The following is a 16326-nucleotide window of genomic DNA, read 5'->3' on the forward strand; positions in this document are numbered from 1 at the left end:
CCAACTTCAAGCAAGTAATCCTCAGGAAACCGGTCGGGGCCTGGTTGTTTATCCCACAGCGAACAATTTGATTCGGCCATCTCGCTCGTTTAGGACAGTATTTCCGGTGAAATATCCGCCGTCGAAGGACCAAATAATGTGGCGAAGGTTATCCGAACAAAATAAAACTTGGACAACGAGCGAGAACAGCAAAGGTTTTAATTCGTGATCCGAAAAACTACGCAATAACACAATAACACAACAAGATGGCGGGTCCAACAAGCACATGTTTTTGTCTCTAGACTGTGGGGGACTAGGTTCTATTTTGATAGAATCCGCTGGCTAACGGGCAGTTGGCAACAATTGCAAAATGGAAATCTAGTAATGATTTGCAAAAAAAATCTGTAATTTGCAAAATAGAAACTTGTGATTTGCAAAATGACAGTCCATGCAGAACACTCCACAGGCCAGAAGGATGAATTGGTCAGATCACCAACAGTGTAGATTGCATATGCAGCCTGCCAAATAATAATAACAACCAGTGCAAGTGAGAAATTAAAAAAAATCTGCGTGTTGTATTTTGCAAAATCTCCACTACATTCAAGAATAAATAAATGCGTCCTGTACTGTATACAAGGTGTAATCAATGAATGCTCAGTGTTGATGAATAATTTGAATGTGCGACATACTGCTTACCTGACTCAAAATACATATGGAGAATTAATGTCTCAGCCTGTTTCTAGATAAAATATCATGTTTGCATGGAAAATGTAACTAACCCAAGCTCTTTGATTTTCTTGAATGCTTATTATTTGAACTGCATGCTAAAAACCTTTACAGATTTCTATTTCCCGATTTTCACATTGCAAATTACAGAATCTATTTTGAAAATTAGATTTTATTACAGATTTTATTACAGAGGCCTAATGAAATACTATTTGTTGCTTGCTGTGTCACTGTCAGCTCCCTTCCCTTTGACTTCCACTGTTTTTTATTATTATTGTGAGGTTTCAAAGTGCTATGATCCCATGACCAGTTCTTGTGGGCATATTAGGCCTCGCAGTTACTGAAACAAGGAATGACCTAAGATGACCTTGAGTGATGTGCACAATCACCTAGAATGAAAAAATAAACACTTACAACAACTTTGACTGACATCTAAGATGGCCAGAAATGAAAATAACCTGGACTGAGGTCTAAAATAACCAAAACAACCACCTCCTGGTTAAAGCACCAGACTGCGGTGCAGGAGGCTGAAGGCTTCAGCCCCGACCAGACCAACACTCAAGGTCTTAAAATAACTGAGGAGAATCTGCTACCTTCTACAATATCAAGAAATGGATAGACATTCTAGTCTTCTCGGATAAGGGCGAATAAACCATAGGTCCTGTTCTCTTGCATCTATTCATTAGTGAATTTGATTAGGCAGGGGATGCTAAAGAACCCACTCACAAGATTACTGTGATGTGGTCTGGCCTGCTGGAAATTGGGGGCATCTGTTAGATTTGCCTTTATTCATTGTAAACTGCTACAAGCTGTCTGGTAAGTCCCCCACACAGTGTTGTAAGAATGGCCCTGAAAAGCCCCATGGGGAGTGGTCAACTAACCTATGTATGTAAAATGATGTTTACGTCAAGCTAAAAAGGTCCACAATAGTAGCTGAAATTCCTTAGGAGTTAAATTCCTGGTAATTACTGTAGGGTTTTGCTTGGTGTGAAGAGCCTAGTTTTCAAAGTGCAATGATTCCATGTGCAGTTCTTGTGGGCATATTGGGCCTCGTAGTTACTAAAACAAGGAACGATCCAAATTAACCTTGAGTGATGTGCACAATCACCTAGAATGAAAAAATGAACACCTACAGTAACTTTGATGTCTAAGATGGCCAGAAATGAAAATAACCTTGACCCAGGTCTAAAATAACCAAAAATGATGTTGAAGTTTAGGTAAAAAGATCCACAATAGTAGCTGAAATCCCTGAGGAGTTAAATTCCTGGTAATTACTGTGCAGTTTTGCTTGGTGTGGAGAGCCTAGTTTTTTTTCAGCAACACAGATTTGATTGGTGGTGTTCCAAGTTTTGCTGAGCAGTGAGGTCTTGATTGGTGCAGCTATTAATTTTTTATAACCTCCTCACAGCCAAGTCACACTATGTCTTGTAACACAAATGTAAACTCAAGTCATCTCTTGCGAGATTTTTTGCAAGACAAATGTGCTTCCAATACACCTTTCACTGACAAAATAAAGAACCACATCCATTTCATATCAAACAGGATGCCACTGCTTCAGCCTTCTACTGCCCTTGAGAGCTACTTGGAAAATGTTGTAACACAACTCTTACTGTATGTAGGCCAAAAAAATATTTGTAACACAACAAGGTCATGGCTAGCCTGCAGTGCCGGCGTGTTTTGGGCGCACGAGTGCACATTTTCGTATCAGGCCACCATCTTAGATTTGGTAACTGTGGAGGGGATTGGGGCGAGGAAATATTTGCCGAGGAAGTAGGTGTTAAGTGGAAAAATGGGCAACAGGGGAGAGGGAGGGGAAGGAAAAATACTTTTTTCTTCCCCTCCCTCTCCCCTGTTGCCCATTTTTCCACTTAACACCTACTCCCTCAGCAAATATTTCCTCACCCCAATCCTCCACAGTTACCAAATCTAAGATGGCGGCCTAAAAAAATGTGCACTCGTGCGCCCAAAATACGCCGGCACTGCAGGCTAGGTCACGGCTCTAAAAGCGTGAAAAACAAGTCTGCTTTAGGAGCAACTTCTGAATACCCATCCACATCATTTACATGTGTCGGGAGGCTTTGAAGAATGAAGCATAACACAATAGATGCTATTCTTATTCAATGACATGTAAATGACCTCAAAAAAGAAACTCAAAGGAACAACAACATTCATCATGAATAGGGCAGAGAAAATAGCAGAGGCCAATGTGCCACTTGACAAAGTTTAATGCAGACCTCTAAATTAAGCATCAATGGTAAAATTCATGTAGGAAAGGGCTAACGAGATTATTGACCAAATACATGAGGGCAAACAGAATGATGGCTTAACTAAGAAATGCCTTTCACTAACTCCCAATCCACTCATATAGAAAATGAGCCCTTGCTGAAAACAGTTTAATAAATCGTCCAATCATCTCTTACAAAAAGAAAGGGAAAATCTCTTATGACATGCTTGTGAGAGCAAAAATACAATTATTTTGAAGGTGATAATACCACACAGTCAACCACAAAAGCCACATGGAGATTCTGTGCTGGTCTTTCTTTACCTTTATTCTCATTTTAGGTCATTCAAGACACCACTCACGTCATTTTAACTCATTTTAGGTCAATTTAAGTCCTTTTATGACATTCCTTGTACCATTGTGCCTGCACAACAATCAATTTGTTTATGATAGTCAACAATCCTCTACTGACTCTCTAACACCAGTTTGTCCTTTCAAGTTAAGTTATAACAATTGATCCTCATCTGCAAGCTCAGTTGTCACAGTTGGCCATCTTAAGTCAAATTTGTTGTCACAGATGGCATTCTTGGCCAGAGCACTGCCTTTCAATTGCTATCTCCCTCTTGTTAATCTTCTCTCTTTGGGAAACAAAATCACTGCCCTTGTTGACTCCAGTAACCCTTAGTTCGGTCCAGCTTACTGTTAAACCTGGCGATTCATTTTAAGATGGGTCATAACCATGATGACTTCTGGGTTTTCTGGCCAAGTCAGGATGATATTGAGAATTATACCTGATAAATCAAAGTGTTAACTAAAAGTCACAAACACACTGAGATCAGAAGAAAAGGCAGTTTTTTACAGTTTGAAGAAAGAATAGGAGAACTTGATTGTAAAGAAGCAAACTCTGAAGACTAAAAGTTTCTACTATGTTTTCAGAGAAAATACTAGAAATAGAAATAGACATCTATATTTATACAGGATAGCCCCTTCAGTGTAGTAAACACTGGTATCAACAGGGGTCCTGTTACCCACCCATCCCACCCCAGGGGAGGACATCCATCACACAGTAATCTCGTGCATGGGAAATTAACGTCTCCTGCCCCTAACCCTGCAGGAGACGGGACCTCCATTTATTCGTCCCTCTCCGAGAAGACTAGAGTATCTAACCATTTCTCGATGTTATAGAAAGGTAGCATATTCTTCTCAATTATTTTAAGACCTTGAGTGTTGGTCCGGCCGGGGCTCGAACCCTCTACCTCCCGCACTACAGTCCAGCGCTCTATCCATTGAGCTAACCGGGAGGCGGTGTGTGCCCAAAAATATTGTGTGCCCAAAAAAAGACCTTAAGTGTTGGTCCGGCTAGGGCTCGATCCCTTGACCTCCCGCACAACAGTCCAGCGCTCTATCCATTGAGCTAACTGGGAGGCGGTTAGCTCAATGAGACCATGAAGTAGCAATAAATAAGAAAATTTAATGTCAATTCTCATAAAATCAAATGATCCCATAAAATTCGGTTACCTATAAGCTGTGTACTCATGTACTAATTTTTCTCCAGCAACAGATTTACTACTCTCTCCTTTGGCTGATGCCAAAAGCTTCCTTTCTCGTTCATGTTCCTCTTGCTCACGCCGTAATCTTTCTTTCCTCATCTCTTCCAAACTTTTCATCCGTTTTTGCTTAGAATTTGTCTGTTTATCCTTATGTTTCCTGTCCTTTTGTTGGTGTTTTCTGTCCTTGTCTTTTCTATGCAATTTCTTTATGTCAAGGTATCTATCCAGGTCTCTGAGAGGATCTAGCAACTTCTTTTTCTTACTTTCTACAGAGCTACATAAAAACAAACAAAATTATTGATTTAAAAGGGCGTAATTGTGAAGAAAAACTCCCAGAAAAAAACCTGATGACTAACAGACAGCTAACAGGTGGCCAACAGTGGCTAATCTGTTTATAATTTTTTGGTGACCCGTTGGCTGAATTCTCCAACTCACACAAAGCCTTTTCCCACTCAAAAGTGCAAGAACATTTTGAATTGAAGCATTTTTCTGTGGGGTAATATTCAATTATACTTCAACATTTTTTTGAGACATCCTTAAGTTACCTCAAAGACAGGGTTTTGATTATACCTGCAAATCAACATACAAAACAGTTCCACAACTTGGAATCATCAAAAGTAAAGCTGATGCAGCAGATACGAGCCAAGTACCTTTCACATGCTTTATTCAAATTCAATCTTTCCTGGTGTGATTTAACATACCACAGTTGGCTACCTGTAGAATAAAAGAACAGAATTCATCAATATGTCAACAATGTTATTGAATGTCTCAGTAATAAGCTCCTTATCCAACAAGATTCAAGATGTGCAAAACAAGTCATCCATCATCTTTGTTCTCAGTTTAAGAGTTTTCAAACCAGTTTCATTTTTACTTTCTTCAGTCTCACAAACAAGGAAAAAAGGAAGGTAAATATCAAACTAGTGTGAAAAGTCAAAACAGAAAAAAAAAATAGACAGTTGAAGACTGCATCTGGCTATTAGTATAGAAAAAATTTTTATGGCATCGAAAAGAGCTCAAGGTCGTGTAATGATGCTAGAAGGTAGTGTTACAGAATGTTTGTCTCACATGTAAAACAGAAAAGCTGTTGCATCCCACATACCTATGAAAAAACTGTTCCACAAGAGAAAGATGATAACTTCAAAAATATACTGTCTAATTGACATTCAACCAAAAATTAAGAGGTAACAAGCAATAATATCAATACTAATAATAATGCTAAGGGTAGTACAGTCGAACCTCAATTATCTGGACTTTTTCTCTGGTTTCTCCTGTTTTTTTTTTTTTCATAAATATTAATGAACTTTGATCTTCAAAACTTTAAGAGGTAAAAAATTCTGAGACTATGTTCAAAATCAGGAAAAGTGCATTTAAAACAGCACATTACCTCCTCCACTTTCAAAAGATCAAATGCTCAGGAAGTCATTAAAGCAGACTAAGAATTACAAAATGTGTTATCTTTATTTCTTTTGTTAACATTTTTGTCTCATTAATATTCATATTTTTATTATTTGGACTCTAAATCTAAATCTAAAATTAATCTAAATATCGTTATGTCGGCAAAATCGTTTAGGACATCATGCCAACTCTAAGATAATAAGTGAAGCTATACTAAATATACAACACTATTAAAAACTATTGAAAATTATTAAAAACTATTTAAAACTACCGATAAAATAAATTTAACTTAGTTTGCTTTTAAAAATACGGAGGGATTGGCTGGAAAATGTTTCTTTTGGAAGTTTGTTCCATTCAGCTATTGTCCTGGGAAAAAAAGAAAATCTAAAAATATCTTTATGTCCTTTCGGTACAATAAATTTAAAATCATGGCTTCCTCGGGTTCTCCTTTCTTTGTTTGTTATCAAATAATCCCCCCAATCCCCATCTAGGAGGCCGTGGCACATCTTGTACATAGTGGAGAGCCTTGCATGTCTTCTCATTGTTTCAAGTGTGTCCCACTGTAGGTCTTGCAGCATTTCCGTCACGCTCATTGTTCAATCGTAATTTCCAGTGACAAAGCGGGCTGCTTTCCGCTGTACCCTTTCTAGAGCGGCTCTATCTCTCTGGTAATGTGGGTCCCATGCGCTACAGGCATACTGGAGTTTTGGCCTCACAAGTGTCATTTACAAGGTTTCTTTTCCTGACTTTAGACAATTCCACAGGTTTCGCTTGATAAGTCCCAGGACCTTATTTGCCCTAGATGTGATTGTTTCAATGTGTGGTGACCACCTCATTTTGTTATCAAGCATTACCCCCAGATAAGGGTGAGACTCCACTTCTTCTAGGATTTGTCCACAGAATATGTATTCTCGCTTTGGTGGATCTCTCTTGGTTGTAAAACACATGATCTTACACTTTGAAGGATTAAATTCTTCCACGTTTGTTGCCAGTCTTCTAATCTCTACAAGTCCTCTTGGAGATCGACTCTTGATTATTCAGACTACTTACCCAGCAAGTTCCAACAAGTCCGGATAATTGAGGTTTGTCTGTAATATAATAATGATTTAAAGGGGCTAGCTCAGGCAAAAGCCTTGTGGTTCCCCAATCCTCTGGGCCCCAACAATGATTACCCATGCTTCTAATTTTCTTATGTCATTGCAATTCCATTTCTTGAGAGTTTTGTTTCACACAACAAGGAATTCCGCATTATTCCACCTCTCAAATTATCAAAAATTTAATGAGCTCTTGGCTTCAATTGATACAGAACAATCTGAAGGTAACACCACAAAATACACGGAGATAAAAAGTGAAACTCTGGAACAAGGGAGTCAGCAAGTAAAAACAGAAGAACCAAACAAAGGTTTGTAAACATGTCAAGCACTGCAACTGACAAAATTATAACATCAGCAGAGACAAAAAATCACCACAGAGAAAACAAAACGAGCTGTCTGAGTTTTGAAGGTTTTCATCCTCAATTAGATTGTCATTAAAGTATTTATAGTTACTGTTACAGTAGAACTCAAACACAGCTAACCCTCACGTAGTAGATATGGTTTTGTGTTGAAGTGCTACTGAGACGAAAATTGATGTTCTTCAAAACAAATTTATGCAAGTTGGTATGCATCTCCTTGATCTATGCACTAAGCAAAACTTCTTTATAGTTTAATGCTGCCCTGGCCTATCATGACATTTCCTTTACATCCTTGTACTTTGGGTAGGTTACCCAAAGATGTGGATGGCCTTGATTTTCCACCTTTAATTTGTTTCTCTTCAATCTGCCAGTGGCATGATTGATAGCCCATATTTAGCACAACAATTGAGAATAAGTAATTTATTACCATATTGTTTCTACAACCAAGAATTAGAAAACAGAATAATATGGTAAACCATAACTACAAGTAAATAAAATTACATGTTCCAACTTTTCCTCTTTGAAATTATCAGTGTGGCCATGCTATGCATATCATGGAGGAACTAATTTGACCTGCCCCCAAAAATATAATTACTCCTGATAATTTTTTAGTTAGTGAAAATACCCTGTTTTTAACAAAATAGTACCTCGTGCTTTTCTTTTCTTATACAGTGAAATAAACTACCTGTACTGAGCTTTAGATTAAATTTCATAAACCTGCAGAGTACAGGTATGAGCTGGTCTACATCTTTGGGGCAGATTGATTAACCACAGAATGGTAGCCTGCCAGAAAGCTTGTCTTCTCAACTGCAGAGGCCTTTTCCATGGCTTTTGTCTGGCCTGGTCAAGTTAGGAATGTAGACAATTTTTCATACTCCTACAGCAATATAGAGCTATTGATATTCATGAACTGAAGCTAATATTGCTACATTAAAGCAATTTTTAAAAGGAAAGGTAAGACTTTATTCCAGCAGAACAAATTTGTTTGTGTACAAATCTTACATGGCAGATTACAAGTCTCAGAGAATAGATAAGTAGATAACAAAGAAAATCAAAATGAATTTAACTGACAGAAAGTTCAATCGTTATATGTTCTCGAGGTCTAGAAAACGCGAGGTGAGAACGAATGGAACAATCACGATCTAACAACACTCATCCTTTGACAACTTCTTGGAGACATGGCCGAAAAATGTTTTCCATATTCTAGGAATGGCACGCGGGACAATCCTTTTTCATGCCTAATCTACATTGATACTCTTTCGGGCGGAGGTTTCAGTGATGTAGGCATACTAATGCCATCCATTAGCTTTCGTAACTATTTTGTTTGGCCTGTGTAGCAATATTTCAGCATTCGTATTAAAGAATAATTGCCCAATCCTGCATAACACAACTCTAAGGGGCCATTTTCAGCCTCAAAACACTGATTAGACTCTTCTAGAACTATTCAAGTACAACAATCTCTGTCCATTTCTTGGTTAAGAGCCTGTGCAAAAGTTGAGGGGATAATATGATGTCACAGACTTATGCATAGCCATTTTGCAGTTTGAGTAATGGCGGACGTTGAAAAGAGGAAAACAAATCTAAAAAAACAGACTTCAACTTTGAATTTTCATTCCAAATTTCATGAGAGTGGTAAGCAGTAAGGATTCTGAAAAGGGAAAAATCTGGCAAACGCTAAATTTGGTCTCAGTGGCACTTAAAGAAAAAAAAGAACAAAAAACAGAACAAAACAGGATCGATGAAAAATATAACCACAATAGCATAACTGTTACAAATTTACACAAATCAAAGTTGGTGTCCGAATAACTAAGATCATGCCGTGCTCCATCCCAGCTAGCTCATCATGATTGCCTCCAGTCATGGCAATGAAGGAAGCATCAGAAATTAAATCATCCACCCTTCAAGTGAACAACTAAGAGCTTGCTATTGTATCCTTTTTCATCCATAAAACAAATGCCTTGAAGAGTTTGTTTTCTAATTGTCAAATTAAAAAATCTTCCATGTTTTTTTAAGCCAAACTTTGGCCACATTTCACTAAACATTTAATGATAATAATACAGCATTTGTAGTGCGCAAATTCCATGTCGATATGCTCAAATGCGCATAACATTTCACTTTCAGATTTTTTTAATTTCATTTGTTCTACTTCAATCACTCAGTAGAGCATTGAGGATGATGACACAGTTACAGGTAAACTAAAAACTCCCAATAAAAATGGAAAAACCAGATGTGCTGAGTAACAAGACAACTAATTGATGGAGAGCTTTCAAAATTATGATTCTAGGCAATTGTAGATGTATTCATATCATGGCTGGTGCTTGCATAAATAAAAAGGAACCTTGTGTTAAACTTAATGTATAATAAATTTTGGTTTCATGGTGACTTGTTTGGAATCTGGATGCCAGTGTGTAGCAGAGTACCAGTTGCTTTATTACCAAGGATTTTTTTTCTTTTCTTGACAGAATGGTACTCTTCTTTCTTCTTTGGGCCTGTTTTTTTTCCTACCCAAGGACTTTTTTCTGCTTTCGAATTTTCATGAGCAAAGATTTTTCCACAAGTAAAGAGCTTCCATGTGTGAATTTTGTCAAGTGGTCAATGTAAACATAATATTCAAATAAAATGAAGGGGAAAGGTTACAAAGAAAATTCCCCTGGGGGGCTCACCCTTGTTTGAGATTATGACACCTTCCTGATTTCTTAACTTTTGTTTGAAAATATGTTTTTCTAAATAACCCAGACACTTTTGCAGATTTTTAATTTTTTTACAAAAACATTGGGTAAATTATTTGACTTCAATTTGGTCAAATAAAAGAAAAAATTATTTTTTTGGCATCTGAAGGTGGAACATTACCTTAAAACAGAACAGGGCAGAGTCAAAGCTTTTTGACTTGTTAAAACAGATCTGTTAAAAAGATTTCTGGGCTTGCATACCATCTGAATCTCTTTGACTCTGTCCTAGGTACGTTAACAAGCCAATGGATTTTTCTCTTTTCTCTAGCTCAGCTTTCTTTTCAGCTTCATGTTCTTTGTTACTTCCTTGTCTGAGCTGTAACAACAATACACATGAAGCAATCTCAAAATCAGTTCTCTTATGATAATCCTTCCTACGAGAGAAATAGCTCTAAAAAGAGATACATGGGTAAGAGTTACTGACTTTCACTACTCTACATGATGAATACCTCTATAGTATTGCAAACCCTTCTCCACTAAATATATCTCTGAATAATGATTAAAAAGTCACTGAACCATGCAATGCTATATACACAACTGTAGCAATATTATGAGCTGCTGTATCACTTACTCCTTCTTCAATCTCAGCAAAAAAATTAAGATGTTGTGGTTTTTCATTCACTAAAACAAAAGCATCATCTTGTGATACTCCATTGGCGCGTCCCCGTAGAAGGGCTGTTCTGGCCTCTTGTTCCTTAAACAAAAACAACAAACAATGTGAAGCTGTTATTTTTCATTTTTTATCAATAGATTAGTTCATGAAAGCGTCACGCATCGTGACACCGTGTTAGGTTACAAGAAGAATTGTTGAAAATTTGAGTGCATTCGAATTCTCAATGGTTGCTTGTATAACTTAACACCACATCACACAACGTGTGACGCTTTCATGAATTAATCTATTGCTCTTTCTCCAGACGTGAGCTTGGGAAGCCTGTATTGAGACATTGGTTGGTGACTGACAAAATTTACCTTAACTTATTTCTTATTCATACTCTCGATAGAAAGAAAATTCCTTTAATTTTACAACATAGCTAGCCGTCTTGTATGGAAACAGTATAAACAACAGCACTCACGGCTAAAGCACACTTCCTTTTCCGTTCTTCTTCTTCTAATCTTGCCTTTTCTTCATCACGACGCACGCGTTCAATGTTATCGATGTTACGGACATGCCAGCTAAAACAATTAAGGCAGAAACTTCTTCACCAATGGTAGATTTTAGCGTTTTGACCGCCATAAGAGCAAATTAAAATACGTAAAGTAACAGATTCTCAGAGACTATCGTTACTACAGAATAAGCTCTAAATCAGCTGTCTTGGAATTCAGAAAGAACAAACTTAATTCGACGTAACAGTGAACCTTTGCAGCTGGCGAACATCTCACGAACTAAATCTGATCAATAACGCCATTTGAATTACTTGCACTTTAAGAGGCAAAATTAAGAAATGTTGAATCTTAAGCCAATGAAATATAAGGGTTTATTTTAAATGAGACTGAGTGCAAGATGAAACTGAACTCGATAGATTTTCACACCTGAACTTTGGTAATGGTGTCTTCCATAAAAATGGAAAAACTTCAAACTAAAAAAAATACTAGCTTTGGGGAATGCTTTATCGTTAGGGCTCAAAAAGTCCTCTCTAACCTTCTAAATTACCTTTTCTTAGGTAAAATGTTCATCTTGTCCCTTCAAAGACCACAAAAAACAAATTTCAGGTCTTTCGGGTTAGTAGTCGCAACTGCTTACCTCTTAGCGGATCTTAGCGGGTCTCAGTCGATTGAAGTGAGAAGACAATAAGCGCGCGCATACCTAGAAGTTCATGTTTTTGAGTAAACGGAGTAAACGTAATTTTGTATCGCGGGCGCTAGCGAGTAATACAGATCGATACAGATGAGAGATCCCCAGATTCTCCAGTAAGGATGGGCCGATACGGCTTTTTCGAATCAATACGATACCGAGTACGATATTTGCTTTTCTTCTTCGATATCGATATCGATACCGATACCGATATCGATACCGATACCGATACGCATTGAAAAATATCTAGTAAGGCACGTGATATGAGTGAGTAAACGAGACACTCAGTAGCATCAACAAGACAGTCAAACATGTCAAAAAATCTAATTTATTGGGACTCATTTTAATTTTCCCGAGGAAGTGAAGAAGACCGCAATGGCACAGTCTTTGTTCTTACAATCTGCAACTTTCACTTGCATTCATGATCATAAGGCTATACTAAAAGGTTATCAGTCACTGCACGGGTGTCTCGAAACTTCAGACCTCAGACCTCGAAACTTCAGACCCGTTGACCCCTTGAAAAAAGATTGAATTGTAAACGCAGTTCTACATGAATGAATATTTAGTTACGATAACTATAGTGACTAACCCCAAGTGTCAAGTCACGCAACAATCCCGCGTTGATAATTGGAGACAGCTAGGTAAAAGGATTCCTATATTTTTATTCAAAACAAAAACGAGAACGACAAGAACAATGGCAAAATTATTTCACTTTCTCGGGAGTAATCTCTGAAAAAAGGAAAACATGAACTCCCCGGACAGTGCAACGATCGATGTCCTACATGTTAAGTACCAGAATAATACGTTTCCTGTACACTTATCTTCTTTAATCTTCTTTAATGGTTATACTCCTAAATCAGAGAGAACTATACTATGAGCCCCTCGGAAATATCGGATAATTTAGGTCCGATATTTCAAGTCGCGAGAAACCATTCGCCCGACTTATCATGGATCCAATACTCGATATATCAGAGACTTCCAGGCATACAGGACCATACGGAGTGTCATGCTTTAGAACTATTTAACCTTTCTCAGTGCTTTTAATTTCTCGCTTGAGGTTTTTCTTTAGTAAGCAGGCATAGTTTGCGACTCATTTTTGTTACTCCAGATATGCTCTAGTGAGTGACTACATTAACAGACAAAACTAAAAGCATATTTCTACTGCCGTAAAATGTACGCATGCTAAGCCCTCAGAATCGGGTCCTTTTTATCCTGTACATTTTCCGCATAATGTTCCATGGAATTTGTGAAAAACCTTCAAAGCTTTCTTCAGTCGTATAATAAATCTTTTATTAACCAAGCTTGCTCGAGACCGTACTGGAAGAATATCGGCCCTCGGTCTTTTTTGTACGGACCGAGCGCAGCGAGGTCCGTACTGTCAAGACCTCAGGCCGATATGCTCCCAGTACGGCCCTCGCGCTTGGTTAATTAACAATTATTCCACGAGCGCGCGTTGGATATGCGATGATGGATAGCCAACGAGGCGCGCAGCGCCGAGTTGGCTATAATCATCTCATATCCAACAAGCGCGAGTGGAATAATTGTTTTCTTAAAAACGCCCCCAAGATATTAGACAAATCTTACCAAATCTTAAATTTTTTAGCCCCCGTTTAATTTTTACCCGACGCGCACCATATTTATAGATTATGGTATACTGGCTCATATACCATAATGGCTAAGCCAATAAAAAGTCTTGAATTGCATTATCCAATGATCCAGTTTTTAATAAGAAGATATAAGTAAAATCGGCGTCGCGTACCAGTTCTTAAAATGGATTTCGTCTCATGAGCGCGTGACTCAGACAAACATTGCGATCCGCCATAAGCGAATGTATGCCGGTTGGCGACAGTATGTGAACAAAAATTGTTAAAAATCGGGCAACTCGCGGTCTGTAATTCCTCGAAGGAAAAGACAATGGTTGGTAGCAAGCATTTCTGTTGGGGTAATTGCAAAACGGACTCAAGGTACCCGGAGAAATGGCCAAAATCGCTCAAGGAGTTGGAGTCCGGAAAGAAAGCTTTCGTCCCATTTCCTTAGCCGACGCAAGACATCGAGAAGTGCAGAAGATGGTTAGTGGCTTGTTCGAGGGAATTCTTTACCGAAAAGAATATCTCAAGAAATACGTACAGTCGCGCACGTGCTCGATTAGACAATTGTTTTATTTACAAATATAACTTTCTACCAAACCTAATTGATAGATAAAAATTACCTTCTTCATTATAAAAATAGGCTCTTTTTTACATTATTATCCTTTAGCTCATAGATTGCTTTATGGAATATCCAGTTCTCTAACCCCTCAAGGTTCTCCCCACAACAGCAATGTACATAATTTAGACTCGTATAAGGTCGCAAAATCACTACTGTAGCAGTGATCTTTCCTTGATCTTTCCTTGATCTTTCCTTGATCTTTCCTTGATCTTTCCTTGATCTTTCCTTGATCTTTCCTTGATCTTTCCTTGATCTTCGAGAGAGACTGAGATGGACAAAAATTGTATTCAACAAAACAAGCAATGTTGCATAATGTATTTACTGCATAATGAAATAAGAGACAACTTTTTTTAAAGATACTGTGAAGTAACAGCAGTTAATATTTACATGATTTCTTGTCTTAGCAACCTTACAGTTTCATACCTACATTGTGTTACGCCCGCCCCCTCTAAACAATGCATCGGGTTTCAAAAACTAGTGTTGTGACCAAACTGAAAACAAACAATGAGGTCTTGATTATTGTAGACTAGGGACTGGCAAGCAATAACACCGTGCGAAAGCTCCGTTTTCATCGATGGCCAAACGTGAGCTCTTATTAAATAATAGTAGGCAGTCAACGTGTCCATTACGTCGTGGAAAAATCCCTAATTTACGTACTTTCGTCCATTTTTTAATGGTTTTTCCGTCATAGGTCCAAGTCCTTCGTCGTTTTCTTCCGTAACATTGACATTCTGGATGGATTTCAAGGCATAGTAATGTATGCGTCCATAGTTAAAAGTTCGGGTATGTTGCGAAAAGAAAACACACGCCAGCCCATTGACGGAATCTCTGGAAACGAAACCAAATTGCAACTTTTCTGAAGTTCACAACTTTCTTTATGGCCTTCGCCGCAAACCATTTCCCCTCATCTATACTTGGATCGAGTGTGTGATGATTTCCAGTCTTTATGCATTCGGTCACACGTTTTACAAATTCATCACGTTTTTCGCTTAATCTCAAACATCTGCACTTTAACCATCGTTTCAACTGATCTACAGTGTAGTCCTTTGGTTCTCGTTCAAATTTCGAGTAAGGAACGCCGTCCTCTTGGGTTAAAACGGTCAAAGAACGAAGCGTAGAGCTCGTAAACGACATCGTTAAGTTTTCATTGTATCATAACTCGTTAATTCAGTAAGTTGCTGCAAGAGAGTTTAATAAACTACTATCATAACAGGTACCTCCGAATATTGTCCTCTTTTGAGCCCTGGATACCTGGTACTAGTGAGTTCAATCTTTTTGGATCCTGTTCCGTAACTGCGTGAAGTGCGTTTGATGTAACACTTTAGGGCTACTGCAGCTCGTTCTTGCAGGTGTCTCATTTTGAAACATTCACTGGATGTTCAAGGACTACTAGCTCAAAGCGACGGCCTCATAGCAACTAACTTGTTCTCTCAGATGGACGGTGGATTGCTTCATCTATTTCGTAGTATTACACCATAGTTACTCCCGTTTAAATTGTGGTGGACATGATACGTGTTGCGTATGATGCACGATCCTCGTAGTAGAGAGCGCTATTTATGCAATAGCGAAAATCAGACCTGAAAAAAGTCAGGCCTGCACGGGATTCGAACCACTGACCTCTGCGATACTAGTGCAGCGCTCTACCAATTGAGCTAACAAGCCAACTGGGAGCAGGCCGTTAAGTTGATTCGTAATAAACCCGTGATGATAAATCAGATACAATGAATATATGAAGTTCATATACGTATTGTTGGTCGCCGCCAGGGATGCTCAATTGGTTAGAGCGCTGGATTGTTGTGCGGGAGGTCGAGGTCGATGGTTCGAGCCCCGGCCGGAACAACACTCAAGGTCTTAAAATAACTGAGGAGAATGTGCTACCTTCTATAATATCAAGAAGTGGATAGACATTCTAGTCTTCTCGGATAAGGACGAATAAACTGTAGGTCCCGTCTCCTGCATCTATTAGTTAGTTAATTTGGTTAGGCAGGGGACGTTAAAGAACCCACTCACAAGATTACTGTGATGTGGTCTGGCCTGTTTACTGGGAATTGGGGAGAGGGGGCATCTTCAAATAAAGCTTCTTTCGAATGTTTGTAAACTGCTGATGCAGTCCGGCCAAAGTCCCCCGAAAAGTGTTGTGATGCGCATTTGTTCATATCTTCATGTTAATTTGCGCAATATAAATATTAAATTATTATTAAATTATCATTATTATTATTATTATTATTATTAAACGCTCTTGTAGAAATGGCACTTGGAGTAGTTTGTTTGTT

General features: G+C 38.3%; 2 protein-coding genes across 3 annotated transcripts in view; both read right to left on the reverse strand.

Moving 5' to 3' along the window:
* LOC148735137 (uncharacterized) overlaps positions 1-2483 on the reverse strand; it is a 10036-nt gene extending 7553 nt beyond the window's left edge. The window contains exons 1-2 of one of the 2 annotated variants that reach the window (XM_088752006.1): positions 2202-2483; positions 1-1813 (exon numbers count right to left, since the gene is read on the reverse strand). The exon at positions 1-1813 is cut by the window's left edge and continues 7553 nt beyond it. In XM_088752006.1, the coding sequence (XP_088608132.1) occupies positions 1-80 (80 nt within the window). In that variant the 5' untranslated portion in view covers positions 81-1813; positions 2202-2483. The other variant, XM_088752007.1, reaches the window with a different exon arrangement.
* Positions 2484-2912: 429 nt separating this feature from the next.
* On the reverse strand, positions 2913-11853 carry LOC111346065 (leukocyte receptor cluster member 1 homolog). The gene is made up of 7 exons (XM_022953358.2): positions 11705-11853; positions 11127-11226; positions 10625-10747; positions 10255-10369; positions 5127-5190; positions 4445-4750; positions 2913-3717 (listed from the first exon to the last, which is right to left on the reverse strand). The coding sequence occupies exons 1-7, from the start codon at positions 11725-11727 to the stop codon at positions 3648-3650; spliced, it is 801 nt and encodes a 266-aa protein (XP_022809093.1). The 5' UTR covers positions 11728-11853; the 3' UTR covers positions 2913-3647.
* Positions 11854-16326: the final 4473 nt, after the last annotated feature.

This window comes from Stylophora pistillata, chromosome 3 (assembly GCF_964205215.1).
Source record: "Stylophora pistillata chromosome 3, jaStyPist1.2, whole genome shotgun sequence".
Classification (NCBI taxonomy): Eukaryota; Metazoa; Cnidaria; class Anthozoa; order Scleractinia; family Pocilloporidae; genus Stylophora; species Stylophora pistillata.

What these genes read in the sequence shown, in the direction of transcription:
- LOC111346065 (XM_022953358.2), bottom strand. Translation starts at nt 11,727, where the DNA reads ATGAACATTTTACCTAAGAAAAG. An exon ending in AACATTTTACCTAAGAAAAG is followed by an intron (nt 11,227 to 11,704) that starts GTAATTTAGAAG and finishes TAATTGTTTTAG; the next exon opens with CTGGCATGTCCGTAACATCG. An exon ending in AAAGGAAGTGTGCTTTAGCC is followed by an intron (nt 10,748 to 11,126) that starts GTGAGTGCTGTT and finishes TTTTTGTTTAAG; the next exon opens with GAACAAGAGGCCAGAACAGC.